The sequence below is a fragment of the Bufo gargarizans genome, chromosome 11 (genome assembly GCF_014858855.1).
Source record: "Bufo gargarizans isolate SCDJY-AF-19 chromosome 11, ASM1485885v1, whole genome shotgun sequence".
Lineage (NCBI taxonomy): Eukaryota > Metazoa > Chordata > Amphibia > Anura > Bufonidae > Bufo > Bufo gargarizans.
The window spans coordinates 90,396,116-90,420,437 of record NC_058090.1 but is presented as its reverse complement, the minus strand read 5'-3'; the positions used below and the strand labels follow the sequence as shown (position 1 = coordinate 90,420,437).

At 44.3% G+C, this 24,322-nt stretch overlaps 1 protein-coding gene across 1 annotated transcript; it reads left to right on the top strand.

Moving 5' to 3' along the window:
* The first annotated feature begins 5,413 nt into the window (after positions 1–5,413).
* On the top strand, positions 5,414–7,412 carry LOC122921400 (E3 SUMO-protein ligase ZBED1-like). The gene is made up of 3 exons (XM_044271378.1): positions 5,414–6,536; positions 6,593–6,669; positions 6,870–7,412. Exons 1-3 carry the CDS (start codon positions 5,414–5,416, stop codon positions 7,356–7,358), a joined length of 1,689 nt encoding a protein of 562 aa, XP_044127313.1. The 3' UTR covers positions 7,359–7,412.
* Positions 7,413–24,322: the final 16,910 nt, after the last annotated feature.

Genomic DNA, 24,322 nt, shown 5'->3' with positions numbered 1-24,322 from the left:
CTGATTCTTCTTGACAAAGGTCAATCTCTCCACATTTTGGGTAGACCGGCGAGTTCTTCTTGGGATAACTATGGCCCCCACTGCACTAAACACCCACTCTGATGCCAAACTACTTGCCAGGCAGGACAGCTTTCCCCAGGGCAAACTCTGCTAGTTGCGGCCACAAATCCAGTTTGGCTGCCCAGTAGTCCAGCGGATCTTCAATGTGGGGTGGCAGGGTACTGTCCAAGTATGCCACCACCTGCTGGTTCAGGTCCTGCTCCAGGTCCAGCTGCTGCTGCTGGTGAGTAGTTTCTTCACTAGGCGGGTGAAGAAAGCTGCTCATCTCTAGACTCAAGTTGCTGCTGATGGAGCTGGAACTGCTTGTTCAGTTTGCCCTCCGTCTCAGCGGGTGTAAAAAAGGCCCCCATTTTGGACCAGTAGCAAGGGTCCAACAAGGTGGAGAGCCAGAAGTCATCCCTTGGCCGAATGGTGACAATTAGTCTGCCACTACACAAGCAAGTGAGCATGCATCGGTCCATTTGTGCAAGTGACTCGGAGGGACACCCTGCCTCCATCTACACTGCATACTGCCACGGTGTGTCTGGATCCTCTGCCTCGTCTTCCTCATCTCCCTGTAGCTTCTCTGCCTGCTCCTCCTCTCCTGTCACCTGTGTAGAAAAACCACCCATTTTGCTACACATTGCTTGTGCTACAATGTCCTGCTCCAGTTCAGTCCCCACAGGGCTCATGTGGCCGTGAGATCTAGGCGCCACGTCTCCTGTCCCCTGACCAGACAGATTTACCAGCATCTGTTCCAGGACATGAAGCAGTGGCATGAAATTGTTCATCCCGTAGTCCTGGAGACTGACAAATAACTACAAGAATATTTAGACTAGCACATTCATGGTCACAGGTGCATATCCATAAAGCAATCATACAGAGAAATAATAAAAGCATGGCTGCACAACATTTCACATGCAAACAATAGAACTGAGAAATTGGGATCATTCTAAATTAAAGTGGTATTAGACCTACTATAAATGAAAAAATAGAAGCTCTTTGCGCACATTTTTGATCAAACGTGCGTCAGGCCCATTTATTTTTTCATTTATAGTAGATATAATACCTTTAATTTAGAATGATCCCCATTTCGACTGACAAATAACGTGGCCTCCTCGAAGGGCCTGAGCAAACGGCAGGTGTCACGCATGAGCTGCCACTGTCTGACATTGAAGTTACACAGGGGAGTACTCCTGTCCGCTTGGATCATCAAGAAATCGTTGAGGGCCTTTCTCTGTTCGTATAGTCGGTCTAACATATGGAGGGTGGAATTCCAATGGGTGGAAATGTCGCATATCAGCCTATGTTGGGGGATGCCGTTCTGCTGCTGCAGCTCAAAAAGGGTGTGCTTTGTGGTGTAAGAGTGGCTGAAGTGCATGGAAAGTTTCCTGCCCATTTTTAGGATGTCTTGCAGATGGGTGGAAGACTTCAGGAACTGCTGGACAACCAAATTGAACAAGTGTGCCATGAAGGGCGCATGGCTTAGCCCTCCTTGATGCAGAGCTGACACCATGTTCTTCCCGTTGTCGGTCACCATGGTTTCCAATTTTGAGTTGTAGCGGAGAAAGCCAGGATTCGATTTCTTGATGAAGGACACGGAGCAGTTCCTCTCCTGTGTGACTCAGTTTGCCCAGGCAAACGAGGTGCAGAATAGCGTGACACTGCCGTGCCCTGCACATGTGGTATGCTGGAGGGGCACTGCGGCAAACCTTACTAAACTGTATTCATCAGAGCGGTATGCCAGCCGCTGGACTCCCAGCGGGCAAGTCCGCCAACTGCTACCACCATATCTCTGCTGTACTCAATGCTGCCATGGAGGAGAACCATTCTCCTAAACGGGGCTCCGACCACCACCCAGCAGGAACATGGCCTGCTCAATTTCATCCTGCAGGCCAGAAAGAAAAATTTCTAAACCGATATCCGAGTGGTGGACGCCATCAGATCTCATTAAAGACCGATTGTCACCCTCCAGCTGACGGTGACAAACTATGATACCCCCTCGAGATTGTACGAAAAGGGAAATGCGGGAATTTACTGTCTGCCTGCATTTTTCCAACGCCTCCGCGTCCCTGGCCCCATGCCAAACCACCCAGGGGATAACCGCCGACCACACTAATACCATCTCCCTGAAAGCTCTGCCAAACGTAACAGACAAAGGTCATTGCCGCCCGCGTAATATCACCGAGCACCTAGAGTGCAACCCTATATGGACCACCTCTGGAAGGAGTTGTGACCACCTGAGTCCTCGGATCCATCTCCAAAAGACATCCACCTCCTGAAAACCCAAGGTGCACCCGCCGGGCCTGCATTCCGCTCTCTGCGCTGCCCAGAAGATATACTAATGGCCGACTATCCAAACTGCTGGATGCCCCAAACCTTAAAGAAAGAACCATTAGCCCGAACCTAAAACACAGGAAGGGTAGGCCATAAACCTCATCTTTCCGCATATCTAGTCATAAAATACATATGGTTTTTTTTGGGGGTTTTTTATGTCCGCAGGTCCGGCCGGATATACCTTGCAAAGCAAGTAGACTGCCATCTTCCAATCCACATGACTTCAGCCTCTGGCAAACCTGCCTTAGCCGCCTCCGTAGCGGCGCCAATACGGAATGAGTGGGTGCCGAAATTTTTGGGATCCGCCCCCAGTCGTGTAAGACAGGTGCGAAAAACCTGCAGTAAATTGGAACTTCGCCAGAGGGGAACCATCCTAATGAGAAAATAAATTGGTGCCCCCCGAACGCATCACATTATATTCAGATACCAAACAAACTGGGCAGGCCGGTCCCGGAACTGGGTGGAGAGGGATCCATATTCCCCTACCAAACTGGTCCGTCTTGGATCGTCGGACCCGAATCCTAATAGCATTATTTCACAATACAACATCCTGGCATAACAAGCCACCTGGCCTGCGAATGGATGGGACCAACAACTCACCAACACGGAGGGCGGCAAAAAGGCTAAACTAAAACTGGAGGCAAACAGTGCGGCCTTGAATGGTGAGACGCACACCATTGGGCAACTATCGATCAGCCTGCACAGAAGGCTGAAGGAGATGGGACGACGCCTTTCCCAGACAACATACTCCTTACGTCATCCCCACATCGCCTGCCCTACTATAAAGTGTTTTGTCACATCGGGCCTGCCGCATAACTGTAAATAAAAGGCTACACCCGACAACAGGCACAGAGCCACTGGCGCAGAAAAGCCCAGAGAGCGCAGCTTAAGCAACCACTCAACTGTGGCCTCCAACCGAAGATCATCTTGAGAAGCAACTTCTCTTGAGCCCACCCCCGACAACCAGTCGGCCCAGGCCTTACCATGCGCTTTCCAAGTAGCTGGAGATACCGATGAGCTGATCAGCGACATCAGCTGCTGTCCACCAGCCGCCACATGTGCTGCGGGCATTCCTTGCCATCCTGCTCCGCCTCCGGAAGAAGAGCCGAAAATCCTTCCAATGGAAACGGTAAAGGGCATTAGCAATTCTGTTATCTACCCCTGGGACATGGCGAGCCCTGAAATAAATATTACGCTCAAAGCAGCGCAACAAAGTGCCGCAGCAATGCAATGACAGGAAGAGAAGAGGAGGACAAACTATTGATACAGTGAACAACCCCTAGATTGTCCGACCAGAAGCATACGTGCCGGTTCGCTAACCTACCTCTCCATATCTCCACCGCAACAACAATCGGGAACAGCTCCAGTAATGTTAAGTTCTTACATAAACCCGATGACTGCCATGATTCAGGCCAAGGAGAGGAATACCATTCACTCCGCAGGATTGTTCTGAACCCACAGGAGCCGGAAGCATCAGAACACAGGGCCAAGGCTGCGTTCGAAATCACCCTGGAGATATAACACGTATGGCCGTTATATGAGTGCAGGAATGTCCTCCAAACCTCCAAATCGGCTTTCAGTGACCTAGTAAGCTGGATGTGATGCCGGGGGATTTGGCACCGCGGGTGGCCAGCGATAGGCGCCGTGAAAAAACCTGCCCTATGGGCATTACTCGGCACGCGAAACATAACAAACCCAACAAGGACTCTAGCTGATTAAGGGACACCTTCCTAGCTGATAAAAAAGAAAACTTCAATTAAAACAAGAAGTTTGCTGAGTTTTTCACGCGGCAGCCGAACAACCTTGTCAACGGAGTCGATTTCGATACCCAAGAACGACAGCCGTGTAACAGGGCCCTCCGTTCCAAAAATATGTTCAAAAGGGCCAGGCAACCATCCCCTGAACCTGGGGTAACAAATAGAAGATCGTCCAAATAATGTATGACGGACGAGGAAACAGCCTCATATCGCACCACCCATTCCAAAAAGGAGCTAAACATTTCAAAATAGTGGCAGGAAATGGAACAGCCCATGGGAAGGCATGTGTCATAATAGAATTGGCCCTCGAAGTAACAACCCAAAAGGTGATAACAGTCAGGGTGAACAGAAAGGAGTCTAAAAGCCGATTCGATATCCGACTTTGCAAGGAGGGCGCCCTTGCCTGCCTCTCTAACTAACTAGGGCTGTTGAATATAAGCGATGCATCGCGATTCGACCCCCGGCGATTCTGCATCGATGCGGTTGCTTTAAATAATCGATGCATGTTGATGACGTCAGCGTCGCGTCCGCCGTGCAGAGCCGAGTCGGAAAAAAAAGTTTTTGGGCGCCTTCTTTCCCGCCTCCCGCTGACGTGACGACAGTGACACCCCCCTCCCCCTGTGTCGCACACTCCGAGTCCCTTCATCCATCACAGGCAGCAGGAGAGGAGACCCGCAGGTGCCACATGCCAGCCAGACTCTGCCACCTTGTTGTGACAGGTAGGTGACCATCACACAGATACACCACTCACAGAGACTGCAGCTGGTCACTGCCTGTTATTACCGTACCTAAAAAAAAAAATTGTCTCACCTCACCTGTCCGTTTTTCCTCACTCCTCAGGCTCAGTCCAGTCCACCACAGGCAGGAGGAGAATCGCTCCACCACCAGCAGTGTTACTTTTTCTGTTGATCTCGTGGCAGGCTTTAGGCTTAGTCACTCAAATTTTTATTTTTATTTTTTTCAAACTGACAGAGTTTGACAACATCATCGTCACGTCAAGACTTGTGTCATCCCTACTCACAAATTCACATAGATGCCTGGCATGCATTGCATTTGCTAGTAAATAAAAATGGCAGAAGTAGAACAAAAGGAACGAGAGATAAAAAAATGCACCTAGCTTTTTAAAAGCAAACATCTGGGAACATTTTGGCTTTTATGAAAAAAGTAGGAAGCACGAATTGGACAAGTCATACGCTGTGTGTAAAATCTGTCACACAAAAATTAAATATTTAGGGAATACTACTAATCTGAGAAACCACGTCAGCCGTTTTCACCCAGAAATGCTAAAACCTACCACCACCACCACCACCACCACCACCACCAAGGAAATGAACCCAGATCAGCCAAGAATTGATGCAATGTTACAGTCAACTTTGCCGCCCAACTCTGAAAAGGTAAAGAGAATAACAAAAGCTGTGGCAGCTTTCATAGCGAAGGACCTGCTCCCTTACTCTGTTGTGGAAAACAGTGGGTTTCGCTACCTTTTGAAGACGATAGAGCCGCGTTACAAGATCCCGTCACGAAGTCACTTTACAGAAAACGTCATACCTGCACTCTACCACGAAACCAAAGCTAAGATAATTGCATCAATGAGCCAAGCAAGTCGAGTCGCAATAACGTGTGATTCCTGGACTTCAGTCACGACAGAGTCTTATGTTACAATAACAGCACATTACGTTAGTAAGGACTGGCAGATTTTGTCGCATGTACTGCATACGAGAGCCATTTATGAGTCTCACACGGGTGCTCATCTGGCAGAGCTACTTTCTCATGTTGTGGAAGAATGGCAGCTGTCCGATAAATCTGTAGTGCTTGTGACCGACAACGCGTCAAACATGATAGTTGCAGCTCAAGTTGGAAAATTCCCCCATGTGAAATGCTTCGCCCATACACTGAATCTTGCATCCCAGCGAGCGTTGAAACAAGTGGCCACTCTCTCTAGGCTTCTTGGCAGAGTACGTCGGATATCCACATTCTTTCACCGCAGCACTAGAGCAAGCCACTGTCTAAAAGAGAAACAGAAATGTCTTGGCCTGAAGAATCATAAGCTGATAACTGATGTGGCAACAAGATGGAACAGTGCATACGACATGGTCGAGAGGTTCTTGGAACAACAACCTGCAGTCTGTGCCACCTTGCTGTCTCCAGAAGTCAGAAGAGGAGAGTCCGATCTCTGCACTCTAAACGAAACAGATGTGTCAAATGCAGAGGACGCCGTGAGTGCATTAAAGCCAATGAAGGATGCAACCATGCTGATGTCAGAAGAGCGCAATCCAACAGTTTCTCTCATTGCCCCTATAAATGCACAACTTCTCCAGAGCATGACAGACACGATGGGAGACACACCCATGATCCATGAGATCAAGAATTCTATTAGAACAGATCTCCAGAAGAGGTACAGCAGTGAGGCCGAGAAGAAGATCCTTCATACAGCCTCTGCACTGGATCCTCGCTTTAAGGGACTGCCTTTCACCTCACAGATGAAGAAAGATTGGAGATATTTAAAGGAGTCACTGAGGAAGCTGCATCCTTGGAGGTAATTAAATTAATTTGAAGAATTTCATCATGTTTCTTCTTGAAACGACAGTAGCACTACCACGCTTCTGAATCTGATGCGGTGCGGGAACTGTACTGTCCGTTTCCTGTGCTTTTTCATCACCCCATCAGAATCAAAGGCATTGACATTTGTGTTTTTACTTATTGTTTTTTTTCCATTTCTTTTTTGTTCAAACACAGATTACATCAGATGAGAGTGAGAGGACACAAGAGGATCATCAAGTGCCTAGAAGAAAACAAACTCTGGAAGAAGAGGACAGTTCACCCATCGAAGACAACCATTCTGAATCTCCACCATCTCCTCCCAAAAAGGCCAGATCGCTGCTCGTGAGTTTGCTGGGACAGTCTTTCACTGACACTGAAGGTACAATAGAACCCAAAAAGACCCCCTATGCCAAGGCTGAAGAGGAAATGGAAAACTATTGTAAAGCCCCACCTCTGCCTCTCACTGAGGACCCTTTGAACTGGTGGCGTGAGCATGAGGTCATATTTCCCCTCCTTTCTCGGCTGTCAAAGCAATACTTGTGTATCCCAGGTACAAGCGTGTCTGCAGAGCGGGTTTTCTCCACTGCAGGAGATGTGGTAACTGCAAAAAGAAGCGCCCTCAAACCAGACCATGTAGATCAATTGGTGTTCTTACAGAAAAATCTACATGTTCCCAAATGCTGAGCAGTGTTTTTAATTTTATAGATTTTGTTTATAGCATTGTCTCTGCCACTGAAATTTTTTATTTATCTGTCTCCCCTGCCAGACTCCCCTTTTCCCTTCCCCTCCCCTTTTCCCCCTTCCCCTTCCCTTTTCCCTTCCCCTTTTCCCTTTCCCTCCCCTTTTCCCTTTCCCTCCGCTTTTCCCTTTCCCTCCCCTTTTCCCTTTCCCTTTCCCTCCGCTTTTCCCTTTCCCTCCCCTTTTCCTTTTCCCCTTTCCCTCCCCTTTTCCCTTTCCCCTTTCCTCCGCTTTTCCCTTTCCCTCCCCTTTTCCCTTTCCCCTTTCCCTCCCCTTTTCCCTTTCCCCTTTCCCTCCGCTTTTCCCTTTCCCTCCCCTTTTCCCTTTCCCTCTCCCTCCCCTTTTCCTTTTTTTTCCCCTCTCTCCTCCCTCCCTCTCTCCTATAACACAGTCACTGACTGTGTTATAGGTTCACTGACTCACTGTGATGTTTTACAGTCAGGAACTGAAGTGCTCCTTTTTTTGTAGGTACTGTTTAATATTATATAATATATATATATATTATATGGTAAAACTATTGTAAAACTTATAAACTAACTGCACCAGCCAGGCCAGCACAACAGTTTAATGTTACAGAGACACTGACAGTACTGTTTTAAATAAATACTGTTGTCTGCTGCACTGTTTTGTTCATTCAGACTTTGCTATATGATATGCAGGGAACTTGGTATGATTTGTTTAAATAGCAGATACAAATAAATATTTTTGTGCAATTTCTGACTGATTGAATTAATTTTTTGATGTAAAATTGAAAAACAAGGGGACTTGGGTAATAATCTTGATGCATCGTGATGCATCGCCGAATCGAATCGTGGACTTGATAATCGTAATCGCATCGAATCGTGAGACGAGTGAAGATGCGCAGCCCTATAACTAACGCAACTGCGTGGTCGAAGGAGACGTACGAAACCGAAGCGTCCTCAGGGAGGATGGCATCATTCACTGATGAACCCTTTGGGTGTGAAAGGTGATGAATCAAACAAAACTTCTCCAGTTCCTTCTTGGGTACCACTCCCAAAGGGGAGACCCTAAGATTCGGGAAAGGGATGGAGGGAAACGGGGCCAAAATTCTGCCTAAGAAAACTTCCTTATTCAGCTTCTCTCTGAGAACATCTGGGTGCTCCCTGGCCGACTTAAGGTTGTCAGAAATAAACGGAGACCGGCTTAGGACAAATGGTATAAAAAACCCGAAGGAGAAACCAAAGCGAAGCTGGGAGGCCGCCGGCTTATTAGGGTAATTGTCGAGCCAGGGGCCCATCTCGACTACGCTCACTGGGGTTCACCTGGGCCGGGTAGCTTAGAGGATTTGACGGAAGGGCGAGGGCATCGATTTGCGGCGTGAGGCCCCCCGCAATTCAGAGCACATTACCGCTGGAGGTATCACAGGACAGGGCTATAACTCCCAGCATGTCTAGGCCATTATTATTTAATATCAGAGCACATTTCCAGGGGGATGTATAAGAGGATGGGACTACAACTCCCAGCATGTCCAAGCCGTTATTATGTAATATCAGAATACACTATAAGAGGAGGCATAAGAGGAGAGGACTACAACTCCCAACATATCCAGGGTGTTGTAATGTATCCTGATATTACATAATAATGGCCTGGACATGCATGGGAAGAAGTAGAGAAGGATGGATTCAATGTAAGTGCTTTCCTAACCTTCATTCCAATAGTACTCTCCTATTATACTTATTCTTGTAATGTACTCTGATATTACATAACAAGTTGGACATGCTGGGAGTTGTAGTCCTCTCCTAATACCTCATCTTGTAATGTACTCTGTTATTACATAACAGGGGGTATAAAAGGAGAGGACTACAACTCCCAGCATTTCCCTGGCACTTACATTGAATCCATCCTTCTTTACTTCTTCCCATGCATCACTGGTCTTCTATTTCATTACTTCACTGCACTGCTGAGCTCCGCCTCCTGTTCTGGTCATATGATGGTGAGGTCATCACAGGTCCTTCATCCCCTCTTCTCTGCTGAGCTCCGCCTCCTGCATCTGACATCATCGCAGGTCCCACAGCTCCAATAAAAGAGTGCTGCTGGTGTCGGGAGCTGTCAGCACTAGGGTAATGATTTATCTGATATGTACAGTGAGGGGACCTTACACTACATTGCAAAGTGCAGCTGTTCAGCTGTCCGCTGTCCTTCCACGGACGTTCAGCTGAACAGCAGCACTGAAGCAGGGGCCCGTTTAGACGACCCTGATGGAATTACAGAGCTGTATAATGGCAATTTGGGTCCCCAGTCAGTGCTGCAAGGTGTACTAGGATTGTTCCTATTGCCCAGGCTGTAACCTCCCAGACTGAACCTTGTTCTACATAAATGCTGTGGAATAATTCCTCCCTATCCTTTCTCTACACCTTGAATAATCTTTCCCTGCACTTGTAAATCGTGTTTTTAGCACAATTAAGTTTTTTCCAGAACTGTCCCTAGCGCCTGCTGACGTCTCTCCCTGCACAAAGTACACTGGTAAATGGCAGAATCCAAGATGGCTGAAAGTATTTATAGGGCTGTGACATCACAGGGCTGGCTGGCTGCTGATTGGCTGCATGCATGGCATTATGGGTGATCCCGCCTTCCCAGAGTTCCTTGCTCCATGTCGTCACACGTGCAGCAGCCATTTTAGGAAAAAATTTGATTTGTTACCACGAAGCGCGAGGAAATTCGGATTCGGTGGGAATGTAATTTTTCCTGAAATTCGGATCGGATTCGTCTGATCATCTCTAATCATATAGCCAAGGATCAGGTACACTGAGATAATGTAGTCAGGGATTATGAAGTCAGAGATTATGAAGTCAGAGATCATGTAGTCAGGGATTATGAAGTCAGAGATTATGAAGTCAGGGATCATGAATTCAGAGATCATGAATTCAGAGATCATGTAGTCAGGGATCATGTAGTCAGGGATCATGAAGTCAGGGATCATGAAGTCAGGGATCATGAAGTCAGAGATCATGTAGTCAGGGATCATGTAGTCAGGGATCATGTAGCCAGGGGTCATGTAGCCAGGGATCATGTAGCCAGGGATCATGTAGCCAGGGATCATGTAGTCAGGGATCATGTAGTCAGGGATCATGAAGTCAGAGATCATGTAGTCAGAGATCATGTGGCCAGGGATCATGTGGCCAGGGATCATGTGGCCAGGGATCATGTGGCCAGGGATCATGTGGCCAGGGATCATGTGGCCAGGGATCATGTGGCCAGGGATCATGAGGTCAGAGATCATGAAGTCAGAGATCATGTAGTCAGAGATCATGTAGTCAGGGATCATGTGGCCAGGGATCATGTGGTCAGGGATCATGTGGTCAGGGATCATGTAGTCAGGGATCATGTGGTCAGGGATCATGAGGTCAGAGATCATGAGGTCAGAGATCATGTAGTCAGCGATCATGAAGTCAGAGATCATGTAGTCAGAGATCATGTAGTCAGAGATCATGTAGTCAGAGATCAAGTATTCAGTGATTATATAGTCAGGGACTGTGTAGTCATGGGTCATGTAGTTAGAGACCATCTTGTTATGAATTATGTAATCAGAAATCTTGTAGTTGGGGATCATGAAGTAATTCTCTAAATTTACATATAATGTCTTAATATAATAAATCTGGTTGTTAATTCCAATAGTCTTGTCACACATGGCTAATGGCACAGGGGCAGACATGATCAGCACATGGTCCCTGTGCAAAAACAGTATGTGGCTCATAGTGCCAAAACCCACTCATGATATCAGCTTACCTGGCTGAGACCCACCAGTGATGTCACAACAATGTACCTGAGACCCAACAATGATGTCACAACAATGTACCTGAGACCCAACAATGATGTCACAACAATGTACCTGAGACCCAACAATGATGTCACAACAGCTTACCTGACTGAGACCCACCAGTGATGTCACAAAAGCTTACCTGACTGAGACCCACCAGTGATGTCACAACAGCTTACCTGACTGAGACCCACCAGTGATGTCACAAAAATGTACCTGAGACCCAACAATGATGTCACAAAAGCTTACCTGACTGAGACCCACCAGTGATGTCACAGCAATGTACCTGAGACCCAACAATGATGTCACAAAAGCTTACCTGACTGAGACCCACCAGTGATGTCACAGCAATGTACCTGAGACCCAACAATGATGTCACAAAAGCTTACCTGACTGAGACCCACCAGTGATGTCACAGCAATGTACCTAAAGCAAAGACAGTTGTGATGACACAGCAACCTATCTAATCAAAATAGTCTTGTGATATTACATTAGGTTACCCAGGGACAGACACCAACAAGAGGTGTTTAGAGCAGGATAACAGTATGGTCCAGGAGATGTTCAGCTATTCTTTTGAACATATTTTTTCAGGTAGTTAGAGCATGTACATGTGCAGTATTTATGTGACCATATGTCCTAAGATTGTTATTGATAAGTACATATAGTATGTATGTCAGTTCCTATGTAGTTAGTGAGCATATTCTGTACATGAAAGTGGTAAATGTGTGTACACATGCGTGTATATACTGTATGTGTATACTTCATAGGTGTGTGTGCTGCTGTCCTTTGTAGGTCAGGGTTCCTAGGCCTCTTCTTCAGGCATCTGAAGATTGACATGATGAGCGATCAATATGAGTGGAGGAGGAAACACACGGTTGTAGCAGTAAATTGTTGAAGCAATTAGAGAAGGAGTGTAAAAGTTTTATTGTCCTCTAATGGATATCCAGTCCATGAATCCAAGAGATCTGAGGGGCACATTCCTTAAGAGATGTAGAAAGACATAAATCCATGAGACACCTTCATTCCTGATCTGATTGTGTCAAAGGTGGTCATGAACTTGTATTCCTAGACTCCTCTGCCCCCCTAGGATTTGAAATTCCCTCTTCATATCAATACATTCATGTATGTGATGTTGTGGTCATGGCTGCAGAACTGTTTCAGTACAGGTAGATCTTTCCTTTCTTTTTATATTGTGTGGCGATGAGAGTTCATTCTTGTTCTACGTTTTTGACCAGTTTCGCCCACATACAGACCCCTAGTAGGACATTTGGTACATACAATTAAATAGACCACATTTGGCTTAGCGCAGGTTAAGGTACCTGGGATCTTGTAGTCCTGATCTTTATTGGGGACTGCACCTTGTCGGGGGTCATTATGTACGGACAAGTCTAACATTTGGTCTGTTTGCAGGAGCATGTTCCTGTTGTTGGAAAGAGCACTGAGCTTCTGACAATGATGTTTTTGAGATTAGGTAACTGTCTGTAGCACAGGAGTGGGGATAGAGAAATATGAATTTCAAATGGTCATCTTTTTGTAGAATTGGATGTAGTCTCCGAGCAACCTTCCTTAGAATTTCCAGATTTGAGTTGTAGGAGGCTACAAGAGGTACCTGATGGTTTCACTGTTTTGTATTGTAGGAGCTCACTCTGTGGTAATCTGGTGGCTCTGGCAATTTGGTTTTCCACTATAGATAGATGGTGTCCCTGACTCAAAAATGTATTTTTGGGGTTTGAAAGGTGATCATCCCTGTCGATAGAGTTTAAACATACGCGGTTGTATCTGACCAGTGATTCCCGCGAACATATGCGGGCTGCCATCTTTTTTCACAAGTCCGGCGAGGCACAGGTAAGCCCTTACCTGTGCCTGTGCGCGAGCCTGTCTGAAAACAAGTGCGGTCAGCGGGAGCAGGCAGTTCAGAGAACAGCCCGATGAAGGCCCCCGGCGGCTGTTCTCAGAACTGCCTGCTCCCGGTGACCGCATTCGTTTTCAGACCGGCTCGCGGCACAGGCACAGGTAAGGGCTTACCTGTGCCTCGCCGGACTTGTGAAAAAAGATGGCAGCTCGCATATGTTCGCGGGCGAACAATGCGAACTCGCCATCACTGTATATGACAACGTTTTTTTTATCTTTTTGGGGTGGAAACTATCCAATCTGAGGTATGTTGTGCCTGGTAAAGAGGGGTGCTTGTACGAACACGGTATATTTATATATATATTTTTTTTCTTTAACAGGGTGGGGGTTTAATCCCAGTCTGCCTTGCTAGTATCATCCAATGGTCTTACATAAGAAAATAATAAAATGTTCTAACTGTAATGAAGTGTACCTTAAAAATACTAATGTTATAAAAACCAGCCTGTAATTGTGTGGCAAAAGTGTAGTACCCTATATCTGTCACTAGATGTCACACCTTTTGGTCTAATCCACTGATTAGATTCCAGCATTCAAAACAGACAAAATTAGATGTAATATATGACGAGAAATTGTTCAGCTCATACAGTAGATTATTCTTTTTTTCCCGGATAGTGAATATTTTACCATCTACAGACAAAGTGAGACCGAACAGGAATAGCCACCTTTAAGGAGATTTTTCTTTTTTGACTCCAGTACAGGTCACTTAATCCATTATCAACAGTATAAAATAAAATTAAAAAAATACTATAATACTGCACCCTATGTACTAGATTATAACTACTATAATAATAATCCTATGTACAAGAATATAACTACTATATTACTGCTCCTATGTACAAGAATATAACTACTATATTACTGCTCCTATATACAAGAATATAACTACTATATTACTGCTCCTATGTACAAGAATATAACTACTATAATACTGCTCCTATGTACAAGAATATAACTACTAAAATACTGCTCCTATGTACAAGAATATAACTACTATAATACTGCTCCTATGTACAGGAATATAACTACTATAATACTGCTCCTATGTACAAGAATATAACTGCTATAATACTGCTCCTATGTACAAGAATATAACTACTATAATACTGCTCCTATGTACAAGAATATAACTACTATAATACTGCTCCTATGTACAAGAATATAACTGCTATAATACTGCCCCTATGTACAAGAATATAACTACTATAATGCTGCTCCTATGTACAAGAATATAACTACTATAATACTGCCCCTATGTACAAGAATATAACTACTATAATACTGCCTCCTATGTACAAGAATATAACTACTATAATACTGCCTCCTATGTACAAGAATATAACTACTATAATACTGCTCCTATGTACAAGAATATAACTACTATAATACTGCTCCTATGTACAAGAATATAACTACTATAATACTGCTCCTATGTACAAGAATATAACTACTATAATACTGCTCCTATGTACAAGAATATAACTACTATAATACTGCCTCCTATGTACAAGAATATAACTACTATAATACTGCTCCTATGTACAAGAATATAACTACTATAATACTGCTCCTATGTACAAGAATATAACTACTATAATACTGCCTCCTATGTACAAGAATATAACTACTATAATACTGCTCCTATGTACAAGAATATAACTACTATAATACTGCCTCTTATGTACAAGAATATAACTACTATAATACTGCCCCCATGTACAAGAATATAACTACTATAATACTGCCTCCTATGTACAGGAATATAACTACTATAATACTGCTCCTATGTACAAGAATATAACTACTATAATACTGCCTCCTATGTACAAGAATATAACTACTATAATACTGCCCCTATGTACAAGAATATAACTACTATAATACTACTCCTATGTACAAGAATATAACTACTATAATACTGCCTCCTATGTACAAGAATATAACTACTATAATACTGCTCCTATATACAAGAATATACCTACTATAATACTACTCCTATGTACAAGAATATAACTACTATAATACTGCTCCTATGTACAAGAATATTACTACTATAATACTGCCTCTTATGTACAAGAATATAACTACTATAATACTGCTCTATGTACAGGAATATTACTACTATAATACTGCCTCTATGTACAAGAATATAACTACTATAATCCTGCTCTTGTTACAAGAATATAACTACTATAATACTGCTCCTATGTAAAGAATTATAACTACTATAATACTGCTCCTATGTACAAGAATATAACTACTATAATACTACTCCTATGTACAAGAATATAACTACTATTAATACTGCTCCTATGTACAAGGAATATAACTACTATAATACTGCCTCCTATGTACAAGAATATAACTACTATATACTGCTCCTATATACAGGAATATAACTACTATAATACTGCCCCTATGTACAAGAATATAACTACTATAATACTGCCCCCTATGTACAAGAATATAACTACTATTATACTGCTCCTATGTACAAGAATATAACTACTATAATACTGCCTCCTAGTGTACAAGAATATAACTACTATAATACTGCCTCCTATGTACAAGAATATAACTACTATAATACTGCTCCTATGTACAAGATTATAACTACTAATACTGCCTCCTATGTATAAGAATATAACTTACTATTAATACTGCTCCTATGTATGAGAATATAACTACTATAATACTGCTCCTATGTACAAGAATATAACTACTATAATAATGCCTCCTATGTACAAGAATATAACTGCTATAATACTGCTCCTATGTGCAAGAATATAACTACTATAATACTGCCTCCTATGTACAAGAATATAACTACTATAATACTGCTCCTATGTACAAGAATATAACTGCTATAATACTGCCTCCTATGTACAAGAATATAACTACTATAATACTGCCTCCTATGTATAAGAATATAACTACTATAATACTGCCTCCTATGTATAAGAATATAACTACTATAATACTGCTCCTATGTACAAGAATATAACTACTATAATACTGCCTCCTATGTACAAGAGTATAACTACTATAATACTGCCTCCTATGTAAAAGAATATAACTACTATAATACTGCCTCCTATGTACAAGAGTATAATTACTATAATACTGCTCCTATGTACAAGAATATAACTACTATAATACTGCTCCTGTGTACAAGAATATAACTACTATAGGGGGGCGGAGCCTGGCTGCAGACCTGGCCGGACGTGTGTAGGAGAGCTCTCCTCCTCACCACTCTGCAAACTGGTTAATTTTGCGGTCTAAATCGCTCAAGAATGGGAAAAGTGGGTAGATACATACCCAAAGAGAAAGCTGAAGCCAACAAATTGGAGAGAGGCGCCTCCGATATGGAGAAATACCTAAGTAAGAAATCACCAGCTCCAGCGCCGGCAGGCCCTAAGATGGCGCCGCCGGAAACTAGCGATTGGGGCAGAGAATCGGAAGATGAGGAAGAGGCCATAACCGAGGCATGCCCCGCTTCACAAAACGCTGCGCCGATTTCAAGAAAGTTCATACAGCAGGCGCTGTCGGCGGCCCTCACTCCGGTAATGCAGGAGCTACAAGAAATAAAGGCGGACCTGAAGCACATTGGCGGGAGAGTAGAAACGCTGGAAGACAACCAGGCGGCCATCACGACTTACATAAGAGCTGCGAGCGGCAACACCATGGCTCTAGCGGCCTCCCTGGACACAGCATACTCACTTATAGAAGACCAAGAAAACCGGAATAGGAGGAAGAACCTCCGCATCCGTGGTCTGCCTGAAAGCATCGCGCACGAGGGCTTACCAGAAGCTGCAGGCGCCATCTTTTCCCTACTCCTGGGAAGCTCCGGCACAGCCGAAATCCAGATTGAGCGCATCCACAGGGCGCTTAGGCCGAAGCCAAAGGAGACGGAGAACCCCAGGGACGTTGTATGCGGCCTACTGAGGTATGTGGATACCGCTGCGCTAATGCAGGCTGCCAGAAACAGGAGAGAAATCCTGTATGAAGGTGCCAAAATCACCATATATCAAGACCTGGCGTCCTCTACCTTGAATAAAAGGAGAGCGCTGCGGCCCCTCACAGAGCATCTGCGCCACCACAAAGTGCCATATAAGTGGTTATTCCCCTTCGGCCTTACATTCGCTGTAGATGGGAAGCGCTGTACCATTCGCCTGCCACAAGATCTCCAGGCTGCCTGGGAGCTGTTACAGACGGATCCGCTAGACGTACCATCCTGGCTGCCATCTGCAGACATCGGAACACAGCTGCCAGAACTGCCAGAGGCCCCAGGCTGGCTCAAGGCTTCACATAAGAAGAAGAATCAACACAGATCAAGAGACACTTGAAGTCCTAGAGACTGTCCAGTAGCTCTACCTACTCCATAGGAGTGACTTTCCACAAATCCCACGGAGGGATAGGTTCCAGCTGGTTCTTTGCAATACCATGAGTCTGCAAGTATACCTGTCTGCTACAAGTTTTGCAAAAGTTCCCATTCTTGTTAGGTTCCGCAGGGTAGATTCCTTACCTTGCAATGCCGATTATCTGCATCTGTACTTAGACCATAATTTGTAGGATGTTATTTTGCACCAGTCCTGCAGGTGGTGCAATGTGGATACCATTGTTCAATGTGGTTTCACCTTGTACCCCCCCCCCCCCACCTACCAGGGCCACATTGGCACAAACCTGGTACATGTGCCTAATTGTGTGGCTGCTCACGCCCGCTTCACTGCAGCTAAGTGACCTGCTGCAGTGTTGCTGGCATGGGAGCCATTATACTGTTATATCTGTCATGTTGACAGAGTCTGTAGTTGTGCTGCTGTTAGTCCATTCCCTAGATACGGTCAATATGTATGGCTGGAGTTCACAGGCTCCAAAGATACCCAGTTCTTGCAATAATGTCGTCAATTAAATGTACAACATACAATGTCAGGGGCTTTAACACCCCACAAAAGCGCTCTCAGGTCATCCGTCTGCTAAAAAAGAATAACACAGATATCTGCTTCTTTCAGGAGCTACATTTTAAAGAGACACATATTCCTAAAATTCCAAACCCATACTTCCAGCACTGGTATTTTAGTGCTTTTGAGAAAGCAAAGAGAGGGGTGGGTATTGCTATTTCTAAAAAAGTACCATTCACATTGATATCTAAGCTGACGGACCCTGAGGGCCGCTTCGTTTTCGTGAAGGGCCTCATTGGCACGCAAAAGGTTACACTTGCCAGTTTATATAGCCCTAACCGTGGTCAGAAAAGGTGGATAAAGACCACTCTGAGTAAATTGGAGTTGTTCGCGGAAGGGATCAGGATAGTTGGGGGTGACCTCAATGTCACTTTGAACCCCATCATTGATGCCTCTGACGGCTCTTCCCAGTTGACCCAGTCAGCACTAGGATGCATAAACAGATGCATTTCGGATATGAACCTGCTAGATGTCTGGCGACTGGCCCACCCGGATACTAGGGATTTCACTTTTTTCTCGGCACCGCATAAATCGCACAAACGATTAGATTACATATTATTGTCCAGTAACGCCGTGGACATGGTGGACTCGGCAGACATAGGTGTTGTTACCGTCTCTGACCACGCCCCAGTATCTGCTGCCCTCAGATTCTCCAGCCTACCAACCACAGTCAGACAGTGGCGCTTAAACGAGACGTTGTTAGACAGGCGTGCTGATGCCCTAGCCCTAGAGCAAAAACTTAGGGACTTTTTTGTGACCAATGCAACACCGGGTATGCCCCAGACGACACTTTGGGAGACACATAAGGTGGTCATCCGGGGAGAATTAATAGCCTTAGGCAGTAGAGTCAAGAAAGAGAAACAAAAGATCCTACAAGATCTCTTGGCCCAGATAGCAGACAAAGAAGCGGTCCATAAAAGATCTAAAGCAATAGAAGCTCAGACCGAACTGATCAGGCTGAGATCGCAGCTAAAAGACCATTTAAACATTCAAAATGCTAAAGCCTACCAATACGCCCAATATAAACATTATTCCCACGGTGACAAGGGATCTAAGTTAACATCTTCCCTCACTAAACAAAGGAGAGACTCCATGTTCATTCCCAACATCAAATCCAGAAATGGAAGTATGCTGCATAAAACAGCTGATATTGCAGAGGAATTCCAGGAATTCTACAAGCAACTCTATGGCCTATCAGACCCAGACCACCCAGACCCTTCATTGCAAGAGGCAACGGACTTGTTTCTGAGAGGCCTTAGTTTACCCCAGATAACCTCCCAGGAAAGTGATACCTTGCTTGAGCCAGTCACTGAATTAGAAGTGAAAACCATACTGTCTTCTATGCCCGCAGGTAAAAGCCCCGGTCCGGATGGATTCCCGGTGGGCTATTATAAGAAATTCCCTGATGTTCTGATACCCCATCTGGTGACGTGGTGCAATGCACTCCTGAATGGGGAAACCTTACATAAGCAGTCTCTGGAGGCCACAGTTACTATACTCCCAAAACCTGGGAAAGATCCCCTTCTCTGTGGTAGCTATAGGCCAATTTCGCTACTTAATGTAGACATAAAAATATGGGCCAAGATCCTAGCGACACGGCTGAGTTGTCTGCTCCCCAAACTCATCCACCCCGACCAATCTGGCTTTGTTCCAGGGAGGGAAGGGAATCACAATTCCTGTAGACTGATCACTGCGATACAGTGGGCCAAAAAGAAAAACCTCCCCTTAGCGCTTCTTAGTGTAGATGCGGAGAAGGCCTTCGACCGGGTGAGCTGGGATTTTATGAGGAGGACAATGTCGCGGTTTGGAATCCCGACAAGATTTCAGGAGGCTGTCATGTCCCTATATAAAGGTCCGAGTGCAAAAATTAGGATCAACGGTACATTGTCTCCATCCTTCCCTATATGTAACGGGACACGTCAAGGCTGCCCCCTATCCCCGACCCTGTATATAATGGTCATGGAGACCCTTCTCCAGGCCATTAGGGAGCATGCGGATATTAAGGGGGTGTTAACAGGAAATAGCAGCGCAGAATATATTAATGTGGCTTATGCCGACGATTTACTGATCATGGTCTCCAACCCGGTCGGGGCCTTCCCGCATCTCTTGAAGCTATTTGAAGAATACGGTAGGCTATCGAACTACAAAATGAACTATTCCAAGTCAGAAGCACTAAATGTTAATGCCCCGGCGAGCTCCATAGCCACTTTGAAAGCCACTACGCCCTTCAAATGGCAATCCTTATGTGTCTCCTATCTGGGGGTCAAGATCCCTGCGTCCACAGACGACCTTTTCCGACTCAATTATACCCCCCTAATAGCAGAGGTCCAAAAACTTCTCCAATCGCTACGCCTCCCATACTCCTCCTGGATAGGAAGGAAAAATATCCTAAAAGCTTTTGTCCTTCCAAAAATTATGTACGTACTACAGATGTTGCCAATATTCCTGCCTAACTCGTACTTTACAAAGCTCCGTAGGCTTTTTGCGACTTACCTGTGGGGTGGAAAGAAGGCTAGGGCCCCTCACCAGAGGCTCGTACTGGGGCGTGGTCATGGAGGTATAGCACTGCCGGATGTCCAAGCATATTACAGGGCCATACACCTGAAGAGGTGGTTGCAGCTCCACTCCCCTGCCTACAACACATTGGGCACGGAACTGGAACTAGCGCAGCTTACCCAACAACAGAAAGCGGCTTTATGGGGCCAATCAAATACGTCACTTCATTCCCATGTACTTCTAAAGGGCACCAGCCTGGTCATTAAACAGCTCAACAAGGCCTACGGGCTCCAACAAAACCCTCCCGGGGCGATGCCAGCAGACCTTATACCATACACTATCCAACCCTCAGGTACCCAGGTCTCTCAGATTTGGCACAGAGTAAGAAGTTTCTCCACGGCCGAATTTATAGAGAAAACAAGAGGCACCCTGTCGGAGCAACACCCACTTAGCCTGGTCTGGAAGGCAGCCAACTTTCTAGACCTAATATCTATAAAAGCCGCTGGGAAACAGCTACTTACACAGAAACCATGTGTAGTGAACTCAACATGGTTTGAAAAGTTAGCAAACCCCCCCTCCCCTCAACGCAAATTGATATCTAACATATATATGGCCTTGACCTCACCCCATCGCCGCATAACCCCACAATATGTCCATACCTGGGCCTCTGATCTTCAGACTACTTTCTCTGAGACGGACATCCTCCGCATGCATGCGCACTCGCATGGCTTCTCGCGTTGTGTGAAGATCCAAGAGCATTCATATAAGGTCCTCACACAGTGGTACCTTACCCCCAAACAACTATTTCTTAGTGGCCTGAGTGACCATGACAGGTGCTGGAGGTGTGGAGAGGAGAGTGGCACTCTTCTACACATTTTCTGGTCCTGCCCTAAAATTAGAGGTTATTGGGACAATGTCTCCCGGATTATTAATGAAATGCTAAACATTAACCTGACACTAACCCCCCAACTGGTTCTTTTATGGCTCCCCACAAAGGACCTATCGCCGTCAAAGAACAAACTCCCTACTCACCTGATCCAGGCTGCACGTTTACTCATACCCCAAAAGTGGCTGAGTTCGGATCCCCCCACAACCTCCCAGTGGTTAAATAAACTGGACCATATACACCGTATGGAGGAACTGGCGGGATGGGAACTTAGATCTCACGAGAAACACACGAAGTTATGGGCCCCCTGGGTTGCTTATAGGCAGGCGAATGGTACTTCAGCATCTTAGCGATTGATGACTGGCCACAAACCTATACGAGCCCCGTAGTTGTGTCAGACACATTAGTGGGAACGAAAGACGCCGTATGTCTTCCTACCTTTGGATTCATCTACATATATCTCAAAAGCCAGAGACCGTATCTGTCCAGTTCTAAGGACACTTTGTACCCCCTCCCTTCCTCTCCCCCCCCCCCCCCCCGCCCCCCTATCGGTTCGTGTCTACCACGCCTACCTCAGGTTGCACTTTGACTGTCAATTGCTGTTATTGCTGAACTAGACATGGTATGTACATCCTGCATATGCCTTATGTATATCGTCAATGCACCTGTCAACTGCAACTAAGACTGTATGTATTGCAATTTGATTTATTCATCATTGGATGTTGCTTCTTTTTCATGATGCTTTTCAATAAAAAGACAATTGACAAAGAATATAACTACTATAATACTGCCCCATGTACAAGAATATACCTACTAAAATACTGCTCCTATGTACAAGAATATAACTACTATAATACTGCCCCTATGTACAAGAATATAACTACTATAATACTGCCCCTATGTACAAGAATATAAGTACTATAATACTGCCTCCTATGTAAAAGAATATAACTACTATAATACTGCTCCTATGTACAAGAATATAACTACTATAATACTGCCTCCTATGTACAAGAGTATAACTATTATAATACTGCTCCTATGTACAAGAATATAACTACTATAATACTGCTCCTATGTACAAGAATATATCTACTATAATACTGCTCCTGTGTACAAGAATATAACTACTATAATACTGCTCCTATGTACAAGAATATAATTACTATAATACTGCTCCTATGTACAAGAATATAACTACTATAATACTGCCCCATGTACAAGAATATAACTACTATAATACTGCTCCTATGTACAAGAATATAACTACTATAATACTGCCCCCTATGTACAAGAATATAACTACTATAATACTGCCTCCTATGTACAAGAATATAACTACTATAATACTGCTCCTATGTACAAGAATATAACTACTATAATACTGCCTCCTATGTACAGGAATATAACTACTATAATACTGCCTCCTATGTACAGGAATATAACTACTATAATACTGCTCCTATGTACAAGAATATAACTACTATAATACTGCCTCCTATGTACAAGAATATAACTACTATAATACTGCTGCTATGTACAAGAATATAACTACTATAATACTGCTCCTATATACAAGAATATAACTACTATAATACTGCTCCTATGTACAAGAATATAACTACTATAATACTGCTCCTATGTACAAGAATATCACTACTATAATACTGCCTCCTATGTACAAGAATATAACTACTATAATACTGCTCCTATGTACAAGAATATAACTACTATAATACTGCTCCTATGTACAAGAATATAACTACTATAATACTGCTCCTATGTACAAGAATATATCTACTATAATACTGCCTCCTATGTACAAGAATATAACTACTATAATACTGCCTCCTATGTACAAGAATATATCTACTATAATACTGCCTCCTATGTACAAGAATATAACTACTATAATACTGCCTCCTATATACAAGAATATAACTACTATAATACTGCCTCCTATATACAAGAATATAACTATTATAATACTGCTCCTATGTACAAGAATATAACTACTATAATACTGCTCCTATGTACAAGAATATAACTACTATAATACTGCTCCTATATACAAGAATATAACTACTATAATACTGCTCCTATGTACAAGAATATAACTACTATAAGGCTTAAATCTTCCCTGCGAAAATTGAAGGTCAGGGATGTGTGGCGTACTTTGAATCCCAGTGGCAGGGATTATACATATTATTCACATGCCAAGTCGTCCTTCCATAGGTTGGATTACCTGTTCTTGTCTGACTCGCACATACGCAATGTCTCTGGGGCCCGGATTGGTAGTATCACGTTATCCGATCACGCGCCTGTTATTATTAATTTCTCCCTGTCTGGACCACTCAGAAAGGAACGTTTATGGCGTCTCAACGACACCTTGATTTTGGATCCCACCCACGCTTGCAAAATCAAGAAGTCGATTTCTGAGTTTTTCAAACTTAATGATACACCTGACTCCCCTCCTTCTCCTTCCATATTATGGGAATCCCATAAGGTAGTAATTAGGGGGGAACTTATTGCGTTAGGAGCTCATGTGAAGAAACAGAGGACGCAGGCCTTAGATGCTGTACTAGCGGACATTGCTCGCCTTGAATCCTCTCACAAGGAGTCACAGGCCAAACGATGTTTGAAGGATCTTACTGAAGCCAGAGTACGCTTGAGAAATCTACTAAATGTCACCTCTGCTAAGTTGGTCCTGCGCTCACGTTTTAAGGCTTATGCACATGGAGATAGAGGAAACAGACTGATGTCGGCGATTGCCAAGAAGCAGTTCTCTGACTCCTTTGTTTCCTCTATTAAGGACTCCAAAGGTAAAATACATAAGTCCACTCCTGATATTGCCAAGGCATTCTGCGCCTTCTATGAAGCCTTA